The 14,781-nt window shown below is 39.2% G+C and overlaps 1 protein-coding gene across 10 annotated transcripts in view; it reads left to right on the forward strand.

The window, feature by feature from the left end:
- gab1 (GRB2-associated binding protein 1) overlaps positions 1 to 14,781 on the forward strand; it is a 57,036-nt gene that overhangs the window by 582 nt on the left and 41,673 nt on the right. For 9 of the 10 annotated variants that reach the window (XR_006376872.1, XR_006376866.1, XM_044186528.1 and 6 more), the window contains exon 2: positions 49 to 203. Coding sequence is in view for 7 of the 10 variants with exons in the window: in XM_044186528.1 (XP_044042463.1) it covers positions 132 to 203 (72 nt within the window). In the remaining 3 variants the exon portion in view is untranslated. Of the gene's footprint in view, positions 1 to 48; positions 204 to 13,987; positions 14,122 to 14,781 lie in introns of those variants that run through there. The other variant, XM_044186586.1, reaches the window with a different exon arrangement.

Here is a 14,781-nt window from a genome sequence, read left to right on the forward strand (position 1 = left end):
TTGAGCTTGGTGTCAACGTGTTGTTTTTTTGTTTGTTTTTTTGTCCAGGTACAAGAAGACACTCCCAAAAACAAACGAAGCCAAACAGAAATCTCCGCTCAAACTCCAGGGAGAGCAAGAAAGGAGCAGATATGAGTGGGGGAGATGTGGTGTGCTCAGGGTGGCTGAGAAAGTCTCCTCCTGAAAAAAAGTTGAGACGTTACGTAAGTGCACTTTATATCTTATTTGTTACATTGTAATAAAGTAACTTGTTAACACAAAATGTGCCAGCTTTTCCCTGAACACTTTTTTTGTGCACGGTTGTGCGCAGTGACAGCCATGTGTAGGCCTCATCTTGTGCAACAAATAAGTTTAGCCATGTTCTGAACCTGAAACTGTGTGAGACTTCTCTGAGTTCAGTTTGCCTTGCACTCCCTCACACTAAGTGTGACTTTACCATGAGTTAGCAGATATGAAGCTATTGTTTTGCTTAAGGGCACTTCAATGGGGCACATTGCTATTGTTTTGGATCAAACCTGAGACTCTTTCATTATGAGGCTGCCTCCTTAATGGCTAGTTTATGCCACCACACAGTGATCCAATCTCGCAGCATTATCTTGGAGGATTTGATTTTCTTGGACCAATAACACAATGTATTGATTACCATGGGAATGAATGCTTGTGCAGTCACACTCCCTTTGTCAGTGGTGGTAGATGGTCATGCCAAGGGTTAAATGATTTACAAAACAACTAAGGAATACATCAAAGGATGACCCCATTCCTGCAAATTTCAAACAGTGTTCATACAGAGTTGTCAGATGTGCATAAAGAAGCATTAGAGTAGTTGTTTGTCAGGGGTACTATAACTATTAATGTTTACCACTCATGCTACTCACACACATCATGAGGACAATACATGTCTCTTTCTTTCCTTACATTCATTTTTCTACACTGGGATTGAATTTGTCACTGTTTTGTGTGCGATTCTCTGCTAATTTGTTGTGTGCTTCGAAAAAAATATTATAGCCAACAACAGCTCTGATGCAAAAGCAAATAACCAATAGCATACGTTGGCTGTCAAGTCTACATGCTTTCCTTGTGGATCAGTGGATCTCTGTTATTGATGTTTGAATTACAGGGCCTGCAACTTGAGAGGAGGGATGTTTTTGCAGAAACCACAGGTCCAATGAAGTGTTTTTTTCTGAAAGTAATAACTAAAATCTAACCACAAAGGCAGGATTTTTACAGGGCTTTCTCACATTTATAACAGAATAGTGTCTGATTTGATGAGTTCACTGTCAAATTTCCATCTGTGTTAATATATGCCTTTTTGTGAGTGTTAATCACAGCTTCATAACACTGATTATCTAATTTACCATCTGTAGGAAGAATGAACCATTTTTAGTGTCAGAGGTCACCCTGATGTATAGTATGTGGTGCTGAGAAGGCTCCCACTTCACAGGACGTTCTCACTTCTGCATCACTTGAGATAATCTCAGAAACCACCCAATAGCTACAATGACCCAAAATTGTTCTTTCTCAATCAAGTAAACAGCAGGCTGGTGGAGGACTTAATTGTTGTTAAGGGGATATGGCAACTAGCTGCTCCAGTTTTATAACTGTTTTCTGGACACAGTAGCATAGAATAGCCAGGAGGCCATTTCACAGCATGTTATGAGGAGCATGGGAACTGCTCTGATGATGGTTTTATAAATAAGATTTTGAGTGGTTTACAGCGTCTCAGCAAACTACATTACTGTTTGTTTTTGTATTCAAACAACTATGGTCTGTTGTTCTAGCGGCTTTTAATTTTTGAGACATTTTGCATTGTGAATTTATGGTTAGCTATTACAAGCCAATAAGTTAAACAAAGGAAACATGGAAACCACTTTTCCACTTTTTGGGGGGGGGGGTTTAGGGAACCATCACCACCATCACCACCCCATTCCCTTTTCTGACTGGATTTGTGTTAGGTTTATCATTGTTATAAGGTCATAATTGTTTAAAAAAAAAAATAAAAAAATTAAGGGAACCATATCAGATGTTTTATTTATGTTATGGGTTGATCATTATCAGATTTTTTTAAACTCTCAAATGCCAATATTGGTATCGGCCTCAAAAATCCTGTATCTGTTTGGCTATACTCTATAGTCCGTAATGCAGTGCAGCTACAGATTATTTTGTGTTTTGAATAATGGACACAATGACTTTTTCTCAATAGCAATAGCTTACTGTATAACTATTGTTCTTTCCACTTCCATATGAAAGTAGAGTTAAGTTTTTCTGATATTCGTCATATGGTGAACATTTATTTGTTTTAGTAAGTAAAATCACAACAATGTGTATTCAGATTTCAAAAAAATGTTTCTGAGCTGCATTAGATTTAATGAAATCTAAAAATACTGATTAACAAAAAATTGGGTGGTTAGGACATGGTTCCCCACCTCTGTGAAAGGTCATAGTGCTTGGTCACATGAGGCTGTGTAATCCATGGAAGTGCTGACTATCCTTTTTTGACAGATGACAAATTGTTCGACTGTTACCTATCTGGGAACTCAGCACCAGCTGTTAGAGTTGATGCCCAAAATTTAATAGAGAAGTTGATTTTTCTAAAATAGATCATACTCATGTGGCAGGCAATGAAGCATTGTGGTTTTAGGATAGCAAAGATTAGTGGGATGATTTTATAATAATAATAATAATAATAAGCTTTATTTATATAGCGCCTTTACAAACCAGAGTTACAGGGTGCTTCACAAAATACAATACCATATAGATAAAACAAAATATTAAAAACAGCATTAACACGTGCTAGTTAAACATCAAAAGATAAAACAAAAATTAAAACATTTGAATAGGCATAAAAATAATATACAAATGCCAGTCTGTTAAGGTAAATTTTTAAAAGCTTTTTAAAGTGAGGTACTGACTCAGCTGATCTGATGTTGAGGGGAAGTTTGTTCCACAGCGTTGGAGCTAAAACAGTAAAAGCATGATCCCCTCCTCTGAGCCAAGTAAGGAGTTAAAAGTTCTGAAATGTAAAATGGAGCCAGACCATGTTGGGATTTAGAAGTAATCAGTAAAATCTTAAATTGAATTCTGTAACAGATGGGGAGCCAGTGTAATTCAGCCAGTACTGAATTGTGTTCCCTACGTCAAGTGTTTGTGAGGAGTCTTGCTGCTGCATTCTGCACTAACTGTAGTCGGGCAACTGCTGCATCATTTAGGCAAATGAATAAGGAGTAGTCTAGGCGAGAGGAAATGAGGGTGGATAAATTGTTCCACTATGTTCTTGGGAAGCATTGATTTGAGTTTGGCGATATTTTTGATTTGTAAGTAGCATGATTGGACTAGACTTAATGTGTTGCTTGAAGTTGAGGTACTGATCAAAAACAACTCCCAAGTTTCTAGCAGAATGTTTTATGTTAGCTGTTAGTGGTCCAAGGAGAGGGGCGACACTATTAGAAATATGATCAGGACCAGTGACTAGGACTTCAGTCTTGTCTGTGTTCAGTTGCAGGAAATTGGAAGCCATCCAGTCCTTAATGCCAGCAAGGCAGCAGTGCAAAGAATCCAGGTTGTTATGATTTTCAGAGCCAAATGAGACATAACTCGGCGTAAAAATGGTAGGACATAGGGGTGAAATGGTGAATAACATGGCCAAGGGGCAAAAGATATAAATTGAAATAAAAATAGGGCCAAGGACTGAACCCTGTGGGACCCCACATGACATGGGAGCAGTTGAAGAGCAAAAGTTGTCAACTTTGAATACTCTGTTTGATAAGTATGATGAAAACCGCTCTAGAACAGTTTCACCTAGGCCGACCCAGTTTATGAGTCTGTTGAGAAGAATTGTACGATCAACTGTATTGAAGGCTGCACTCAAGTCCAGCAAAATGAGAATGGTGTGATTACCAGAGTCCGCACTCATCAGTATGTAATTTGTTACTCTAAGTAATGTTGTTTCCGTACTGTAGTTCTTTCTAAAGTCAGATTGGAACTTGTCAAAGATATTGTTTCCTTCCATTATTTCTAAAAGTTGCTTAGCAACCACCATTTCAACAATTTTGGAAATCAAAGGTAATTTGGATATGGGGCAATAGTTATGGGGGAGTGTTGGATCTAATCCAGGTTTCCTAAGAAGAGGCTAGATACAGGCCTGTTTAAAATAGTCCAGGACCACGACAGATCTAAGAGACTCATTGATAATGTTAATAAGCCAGGGGGCGATGACTCCAAAAACCTCTTTAAACAGCTTGGAAGGATGAATGTCAGAATTACAAGTAGAGAGATTGATACAATGTTGACAAAAACCCTAAGGGTAATGGGGATAAACTTATCTAACAGCGCGGAGGAGGGCGAGGGCGAGGGTGAGGGGAGAAGTGACACAGCAGGATTAATTGAAGCTTTGACGTTTTCTAATTTTGCTATAAAATACTTTAAAAAGGGCTGAATCTAGGAATTGTTTTGGTATTTGAATAATCTGGTGGCTTTTTTCATTTGATGAATCTAGGGCTGCACAATATGGTAAAAATCATATTTAGATTATTTTGACAGTTATTATGATTGCGATATGATTTGGGATTAGTTGGAATGATCATTCTTGCATCACAATTTTCATTTTTACTGAAAAAACTATTAAACTCATGATGATGTGACATTTGTTGGATTCTGTACTAAACATGTTTTCTTATATCTGGACAACAATATTTATAGGCCAGGGCATCTCTGCAGCACTACAGTACTTCATTATAATGCTGTTTTGTCACACATTTGACCTTTATCAAAACATTTCAGCTTCTGCGATTTGGATATTGCACTTAGCCATATTGCGATTTCAATAATATTTCAATTAATTGTGCAGCCCTAGATTAATCTGTTTTCTTTGTTATATTTTAAAAACATTGTGAAGGCATTGACGAGGAAGTACTTGCCGTAAGTTAACTACTTTTAACTTCCTTGGATGACACAACATTTAGTGTAATTTGCACAATGGTCAGCTTACTTTTTAGCTACACTGCTAATGACCCACAGCCCTTAGTATAGTATAAAATGTTATGTTGTTGAGGTTGTATGCATATGAAGTTGGGTGTAAATGTGTGTTGTGTTTGGTGGCAATCATGTTGGCAAAGTTAGGATGGCTTGTGATAGTGATAGGAAAATCTTTTGGTTCTGTCAGATGATACTGTTTTCATGTCACTGTCATGTCAATATCTTTATAATACTGTCCCATTGCTACTTGCAAGACAAGCAACAGCAGTCCTTGCCACATTTCTGCTTTTCTCCACTTCACTAATTTCATGATTGCAATTTCATATTACCAGATATTCTGTGTTGATCAGTGGTGCCAACCAACTGCCTCAACTAAATAAATGCCATAAACCTTTTATGCACTCATCTCCCACCAAAAAGTTTATCAATCCTAACCAGTTTGAACCGTTGTCTGTTATTTAAACAGATAATAAAGGGAAATCATGTAGTTACAAGAAAACCCTCTCCAAATCACTGCATTTGTTCTGAAGTGGAGCACTCTGTGTTGTTCAAGTAAACATTTGATGGTAGGTTAAATGACCTGTCTGTGTCTGAGCAGCCCAAACCATCATGGGTTTTACATGCTAGAAAATGGTGCTTCTCTATTCATTACCGATGAAGCAAGTGTGAGGGGGCAATATTCAGAATCTCCAGATTTTGGTCACTTTAACCAGATATTGACTGACCAGGTGAGGTTTTATTGGTGGACCAATAGAATAACATCATACTGCTGAGTCATTGATAGGCTGTGTATGAAACAAAACATGGATGAACAGTTGATTTTGGCTGTCTCTGATTTTTCCAGACTTTATAGCTACACCGCAGCCAATGTAAATTACCATTATGCATCAAGACAAGAAAGACATTTTCTTTTATCTAATTTTGATTTTAATTTTGCGACAACTTATGATAATGAATATTTACAGGTCAGAAATACAAACGGACATAAAAGAGGATCCATGTTTTACTGTTTTTTTCTCTTTCCCTCCCTTTTGAGCAACAGATTGAAATGGGTTGTTTTTCTTGTCTCAAACAACCCAATCAACATTTAATAAACAGAATGTATGCAGTATTTACAATACAGCCTTAGTGGTGGATTAATTGATTGTTGCATTCAGAATTCTCTGAGAAAGAGTCAACACTTCCTGGCCATTAATGTCTCATTCAGGGGCAGCATGAAGGTATCTAACCACAATTGCTTTTGTAGGACTTTTCCCAGCCAAAGTTTGTCATAACTGTATTCTCTGCGGTTTTCCATTTCATTGACACTGCATTTTCAATCTGGTTCTCCTTTCCCTCTTTCATTTCTCTTACCTTTCAATCTGTGAAGTTCTGTCGAGGTCCACTTCTGCAAAAATCTTCTTCAAAGGAACAGCGTGGAGACTGGTATCTTCACGACATCTGCAGTGTGTTATCAGAGGGACCTAAGAAGATGCAGGGATGAAGTTGCAAGGTTGTTTTCAGCACCACTCTGTTAAGAGATAGTGTGCATGTGACAATACATTGCAACATCATATCATTATATAAAAAAGAGATTGTGTCATTTAGAAGAAAACTGAAACAGGATTAACAGTCAAGGAGATTGCTGGTATGTCTACTATGGACAACTAAATTTCCACGTTATTATCAAAATTTCATGCCTTACTAAAAGAAATTTGTCACTGTTGTTAGTATTAATTAAAAATTATTAAGTGTCTTGAAAGCAGCTGAGAAACACTTGTAAACATACAGACAATAGCAAAATTGGGTTGGTGGCCCACCCCTAATGTCACTATCGGTAAGTCTGTTGTTCATATTCCTTTAATTTCGTCAACGCATCGCTGCCACCATGACAAAAAGGAATTCTGCACACTTTCCTGTCATAATGAGAAACAGTGGGCTGCTTTTCTTTTGTTTGTGCGCCTATGTATAATCATTCTGTGTAGATTTGGTATCAGTGATTGTCTTTGACGGGACTATGACTTGGGACCGGTCTGTGCACTGTTGGTACCACAGATGGTAGTAAGAAAGTTTCTGACAAGAATGGACATCTCCCACCTTTACCTTTAGACAGCGCAAGCAATACGTACAAGGCCAGATGACTGACATTAGGGATGGCTGTGCACTTAAATGGGCATCGGTTCATTGCGCCTCTCTCTCATCAGCACCAAAGCAAAGTGTCCCAATCTTTGTATGTAGGAAACTTAAAAACATTCAGTGCAGAGTACCATGTATTCAACACCACCACCCTTCCACTTCTGCCCGGACCAGAGACCAAACACTGCTTGGGTTGTTCCATTTCCTACATGTATAGTTTTACATATAGTTTTTAATCTGGACAAAAACTTATTTAATTAGTAACCCCTCTAAAAATTGCATAATCATGTCATGTCTGTGTCAGCCCTGTGATAGACTGGTGACCTGTCTGTTGGTGACTCTGAATACCCTGGGACAGGCTCCAGCCATCCCTGCGACTCTGCACAGTATAAGTGGTATAGATACAGCATACGTGTAGGGTCGGGTGGGCCTGGGGTACAGTATTGGATGGTTGGCACTTAGACCGTGTCTCATCCCAAGCATCAAATAAAACTTAAACCATACAAACCAGTCATTGTAATTTTTTCTAGCCAATGTAGGCTACAATCTCTCCTCGTTTTAACATCATATGGAAGTTTCTTGTTACAACAACAGACCAGCTCATGATATAACGAGAAATGTTTGTTTTAACGAGATGTTGGTTTTGTGAAATAACGAAAGTTTTGTGATATAACAAGATAGCGATATGTTATAATGAGAAAAGTTTCTGGTAAAAACGTAATAATTTGATATCTACTAATAACCAGAATATAGGTCATAAAAACGTGAAAAATATCTTGTTATAACGTGAAAAGGATCTTGTAAAAACGAGAAAAGTTTCTTCGTTATAACAAGATACTGAGCGAATATTTTCTGTCATGGTGGCAGCAATACGCTGTATACAATATTTGTATGTTTACAAATTTTCCCCAGCTGTTTTTAAGAGTTGTCACCTAAATACTGCAATACCCATTTGTCATAGTGAAATGCTTCTGTTTCGTCACACATTTATTCTCCATCTTAATTCATTACAAAGAAGCGTTCAATACATTGAGGACTTGTGCTTATGTTTGTATAGTTAGGTATATATAAAACAATCTTTCAGTTGATCATATAAGGCATATTTTCAGTTTATCATCACTGTGGTAAATGTGTAAAATTAAAGTGATGTTGATTTTTTGATTATATTACACAGCCCTAATTTGGTTTGGCATTTTCTCAGTTCTTTCCTCCCACTGCACATAGCTATATGGATCAATATAATCTGTGTAGCCATTGGCATGTGCCCACTGGACACAGATAAAGATTTTGTTATACACTTTGTCCATCCCTTAATAGGGCCTCAGTGCTGAGCACAAGGCTGCTGGGTAGTCCGGAAGAAGGAAAATATTGAACCCTGAAGGTCCTCCTCTGATGGCTGTAAAGGGAGACTGAGGACTCCATGCTGGTCTTGAGTCCTCTCTCACTGGGGGAAGTGCATTTACAGTATACACTACTGTGACTATAAGCCATTACTTCTGTCTGTGGCTGACTGGAAACAATTGTCATTTGGAAAGTAAAGAGAAATATGTATGCAACAATTGTGACAGCGCAGTCAAATGAAAACAAAGGCATAGCTCTTTGATTAAGTAGAGGATTCATTAAATCTGCTTAGCAAGTGGAACAGAGAACAAACGCTCACTTTCTGTTAAACCCCCTCCTCACATGCTTGAAGAAACAAACAAACAAGCAACACGAACGGGATGCAACAGAGGCGCACTTGTGCAGCATTAGCCTCTTAGGCTAACAAAAAAAAATTACTGGACCATGTCCTGGCTGCCACAACGACACAGCTCTCCATTCGGAGTGAGCAGACTACTGTTGTGTGATCTGCCACAGCTTGAAAATGGATTGCATGTGCCATTAATTATTTAATGTCCATTACAAACAAATAATCATTAAATATTAATATCTGTGCTACTACAATAGTTACCCTTACCGGCCCACTTTTGTCCCAGACACAGACTATTGTCATTATGTTATTCATAGGCGTATCAGTTGCATTATAGCCACATTGGTAACCAGCATGGTTTCAACGTTAGGCTGTAAGGACTCCCAAACATATGGTAAAATTCTGATCAGTAGATTTGATAATATTTACAATTGTTTGATTCTCAAAGTGATCATTTTATGCAGAGCTTTGATTGAACTTGAGTATGGGTATTTTTTTCAGTTGTTGAAACATTTTAAGATCTGAACTGGTGTTTAGGCCTTTGTTTCAAAACACAATAGAAGTGTACATCATCTCCATTTTCTTCTGGATATTTATAGAGTGTAGTAAACCTGAAATCATGTCATTGCATCACAAAGGAAAACACAGCCACAAAAACAAAATAGCCAGTAAGAGCAAAGGCCTCTGAAAGTTGGCAGTGCATAGCATTTTTGTGACACATGGTAAATATCTCACCAGTCTTTTGCAGCCTCACATAAGTGAGATTATATTTGAAATGTTTAATGAACATCAGACCTATCTCTATTTTATGCAGTTTTCTTCATTATATGTGCATTATCCATCAAAGCTTTGTGTGAGAGCAGTTTTGAGAGTCGTGAAAACATGAATAATCACTCAAAGGAGCCGTACAGTAAAAATAAATCTACCAAATTGACATATTCTGGATATCTCATTGTCTCTCTGTGTCTCTGTGAAAACAATGCATATTTCTGTCTTTGTACCTAAACAGAGTTTTAATCATGAATCTACACAGCTGAAAAATTAGGTCAACACGGAAGTGCCAAAAACACTACACAACAAGCAGTTCCTCAAATGGCCACTTGAGGCTGGCTCCAAAAGCGAGTCAATCTCCATAAGCCCTCATGTTAAAATGCCCAACTTCACAGCAGAAATAAACGTGTTTACAGCTTGGTACAAAAAACGTTTTTGGTGTCTTATAGCTAATTTCTTCGTTCATGACAACTGTACGGGGGGTGATTTTTATTTATTTATTTATTTTTATATAACTGACCCGCTTAAATTATATGAAGGCTTAATGTTATGCATAATTAAGGAAGTGGCTGCTTTGAGTGACAGGTGGGTGCCGTCACAGGTGGCTGGTTTCAGCAACCAGGCTTCATTCGGCCTGCCTCAGCTCCACCCACGCTGCACGTCATTCAGTCAGGTACTGCCAAGACGGTGTTGGCCAGAACCACCACACTGAGTTTCACACTAGCTCTTCAGAAACCTATGGGTGACGTCACGGAGACTACGTCCATATTTTATACAGTCAATGTGTAAACTACATACTTTCATGCGTAACCTTTCATGCAGATTTTCGAGTAATGGAACTGCTTTTCAAAGTGCAGTAAACCATTGTTTATACCAGCACACAACCATTTACAGTTTCAAAATGAAGTTGAAATTGCCATCTTGTTAGCTTTTCTATGAAGAGCTTTACCATAGTGTGTACTTGTGACCAAGTTTGCATTAGGGTAGTGTTCACCTCATGGGTGGCGCTATGTTATATGCTATATTCGCAATTCCCCCCGCAATTGTGTCCTTCTTTAAACTTAATTTGTTGCTTTAGTGGAGCACTGAGATTGCTGGATTGAATTGGTAGGTCAAGGCTGACGTGCAACATTTTGTAAACAGATGTGTCCCTTTTTGCCTGGTGCAGCTGTTTACTGTCCTATGTGCCAAGTCCACCAGCAGCTCATGGAGTGACTGTAGAGAACTGGTTCTCATGCAGACTTGGTTTTCCTGTTTGAAACTTGGAAAAATATTCTGAGTTGTGTCGTCTTTTGGAATATGTTTCTGTTGAGTTGTAAAATGATCCTTTTGTGCTATTTGTCGCTGTGCCAAGTCCAACAGTTTCAAGTGCAGCTATTATTAAATGCAGATGGCAGAAACCTCTCAAGCATTTGGCGAGGCTAATTGTGCACATCATCATATGTTACTTCAATTTCTTATGATTGATCAGGACGATTCTCATATACATTTATGTGACATAGATTCAATTTAAAGACAGTATTTTCTTAAAAGTCTCACATACTTGCTTTATATTGTTTCTCATGTTTCAACTGTTCAGCTAATGACACCAGGCAGTAAAAATAGTATGTGTCAGGGCTGCTTTCTATTTCCAGAGTGTAGTTGTAGTCTGTTCTGGACATAGAACAGGGCTAGTAGGAGAACACAGATGGCCAAAGATGGTCTACACTAACCAAAGAAAATGGCTGTAGGGGTCTCTGTTCCCATCAGAAGTTGGGCCAAATTTATAATGTGCATTCCCTGAATTCTTGCAAAGCAGGGGAAACATCTTCAAGACTAATCGTCTAGGACTATAAAAATGTATGTAGTGACGTGTAGGCTGGGATATACCACAATGGCAATCAATAACTTTGTCATCATTGTTGAGGAGAGTGAAGAGAAAGCAAACGGGATGAGAAAGACCGGAGTGCTTTTCAAAGCAACACCATTAGGCAGCCTCCAGTGAGAGCAGCTCTCTGTTCTCTCCTTCTTTCTTTCCGTTCTCAGTGCTTCTTGGCAGGCAAAGACAGCAGGAATGTGAGCTTGCTCTGCGCTCCTCTTTGCTGGGGTGTGAGCGCCTGGTCCTGGGCTGCTGCTGGCCGTTCAGCTTAGGCTAGGATGGGCTGGACTGCACTGCATTACACTGCAATGCAATGCACTGGCCGATTGTTGTTTCTGCAGCACCGAGAGGGAAGAGGAGCCGCTCCCTGGCGCCCCAGCAAGGCATGGCCGCCCCTTCCTGTGTGAGGCGCTGATGGCTACCAGATGGCGGGTGAAGAGAAAAGAGGAGGGGTCCTATACTCTGTCCTTCTTTCTCTCTATCTATCCTTTCTGCCTTTTTATATTGTTATTTTTCTGCTTGTATCCTCTACTTTTCTCTTGCAAAATTCTTTCTTTCTCTGCCTCTTTTCCTCCAACAGCTAATTGTTCTCCTACTGAAGGAGGATGAAAAGGAAAGTGATGGTGAACCTGATTTTGCCGGCATCCAGGCTATATACCATGCTGTGTTTCTCTAGGTGTTACATACCCTGAGACACAAAAGATGTCACTATGACTCACTTGTGATCAATGACTCACTGAAAAACTGTATACTTTGAAAGCCTATTCATGACGCACACTCTCTTTTAAAAGTCCATAAGTGACATTTTGACATTAAGCTTTATTGTCACTAGCTGCAATCACCATAGAAGTCTGCACACACCTGTTAAACAGGAGCTGAGGTGTACATGTGGTGTTTGATGGGCTTTAGCAAGAACTCATGAGAACTGAGCTGGGTCAGCAGTTGAACCACTCTGAAAGCCTGCTCCTCACCAACAGGAGGCCCTCTAAACTCATTGCACATAGAGACCACTGTTACCTCCTTGAGCTGAGTCTCCAGGGCACAAAGGACTTAACACGCTTGCTTAATGAAGTTAGCTGTCATAGCCTTGTTTGGAGGTTGACCTGTTTGTACGTTTATGCAGCCTCTCAACTAGTTTTAAAGACACAGCAGATACAGTGCATACTAATATTAAATTGCATCTTTTGGCCAGAAGATCACCATGCTGTATTTAATCATTTATCTCATGAAAAGACCTGAAGACGTTTGCTTTAGAGATGAAAAATGTTGTGTTACTCAATTGATCATAATTAAAAATATAGGCTGTCTCATGAAGCAGGGTTACTAAGAAAACTAGATAGCTGAGTATAATGAGAAAGACCTATTTCCATGTTCATGTTCCAGATTTTAGGGTTTTCGAAGTTTTGTTCAGTAAATGTATGGCGATATGGGGAAAAAATAGTAAGAAACTGTCATTCACAGTTTCCCAAAGTCCAAGGTGACATCTTCAACTGTCTTGTTTAGTCTCACCAGCAGTCCAAACCCAAAAGATATTCAGTTTATTATCATAGATAAGAAAACCATCAAAATAGTTTTGCGAAGTTTAATGCTTGAAAATGGTGGACGATTAGAATGATCAGGCTTGAGGGCAGCTTTTGAAGGTTAAAATATGTGCAACTGTATCCCCCACACACACACACACACACACACACATGTTTGTTTCATTATCCCCATGGCTTTCCCTAGCCCCTTACCCTAACCTTAACCCTCAAAAAGCAGTCTCTACCCATGGGGACCTCAATTTTTGTCACCACGGTGACACAACTCTCCATTGATTAGTGTGCATTCAGGTTAAAATCCCCACTGGGATCTAAGAACATGAAACACACACACACAGATGCAGCTGGCACTCTAGTTATGTGGTGCTGTGTGATCTGACCCTAGCCGCTGTGTCTGCAACCCCTTAATATAGCCCACTGCTGTCATGGTAGTTTTTGCCCCTCTTCCCTTGCTCTGTGCTGTGTGTGCACCAATATGTGTGCATGTTTATACTGGCTTGAGGACAGGCTGAGTTAGACAGGGGGGTGTTGGGGTGTCAGCCTCGAGACTAGATACGAAATATTGCTACTGACCTGTGTAATTTCCCAAGTTACTGTGACTCAGACAGGCCCTCAATAAAACAGATACTGTCTGTATCTAATCGCCATTCATTTATTTTTTTAATTTGGTTTTCAAACATCTAATGTCGTTTTTTAAATGAGTTAAAAAAAAAAAAGTAGGAATCCTCAGAAGAAACTGAAATGGACAGAGAAATATGGATGGGTCTTTGCTCTTCACCACTGGTCCTGTTGTGGCCACTGTCCCTGATTGCATTATAGTTACTATGGTGCTGCCTGATATCTTTGGCCTGGCCTCAAGCCAGAGGACGTGGTTAAACTCGCACACATATGTACACACACACATTGAGAGACAGAGATGCAGCAGAGACCCCCGCTCTCAGAGAGCATTCGTTTCCAGGCTGATTGGAAGCTGAGAGGCTGGAGGACCTCCTCCCCATGTCTACCTACTTTTTTGGCATTTCTCTGAACTTTCCCTGGCACTGCGCTCTTCTTTATATGCTTACTGCGGGTGTGTCTTAGAAACCTGTGGAATACCTTGACCAACTTTGTCTCAGCTCTAAGACCATGGCATTTAGATAACCAACTACTAACTGTTTGAAATCCAAGCAGAGCTCAAGGTTGGTGATTTGTATTACTTGACTTTAAACTACAGTTAGTAAATATTATAAAATACCAAATTCACTTGTGTTCAATTTTGGTTAGTAATGCAGGCAACCAGTCATGTTGGTAAATGCAAGAGGGAATATAAATGGCAAAATTCATAATTGTAGAAAATGTTACGGTCTGTAAATAATATTCTTCTGTGGTGTGATGTCCTGGTGCAGTTCTACCTTACATTGTGCAAAGGGAATTTCCAACACAAGCCTTTTATCAGCAGGTTTACAGGTGTTCAGTCTAACAGACACATTTGCATTTGCATTTTAGCTGAGATTTAAGGGACATGTTTTCTTCATGAATGATAGCTCTCTCAACATCTGTGTTACATATGACTTACTAATTAGTGCAAGTTGCACTTGCTGTTCCATAGTGGTGTTGAAATAGAAAAATCTGCTTCTATATTTCATCTTTTAAGTCTCAGAGACATTTTAAATGCGATTTGGTATGTGTCATATACTTAGTATATGCCACAGTCTATGTTCTACTGTTCGACTGTTTTTTTCCCCTGAACTATTATGTACACATTTGGCTGGACAGCGCTGTTTCACTGTGTACAGGCCAATATGAGCTGAAAGGAGAATTGTTTAAGCCCCTCTCGTCAGCGGTCAAGAAACAGCGTG

This window comes from Siniperca chuatsi, linkage group LG3 (assembly GCF_020085105.1).
Source record: "Siniperca chuatsi isolate FFG_IHB_CAS linkage group LG3, ASM2008510v1, whole genome shotgun sequence".
NCBI classification, from domain to species: domain Eukaryota; kingdom Metazoa; phylum Chordata; class Actinopteri; order Centrarchiformes; family Sinipercidae; genus Siniperca; species Siniperca chuatsi.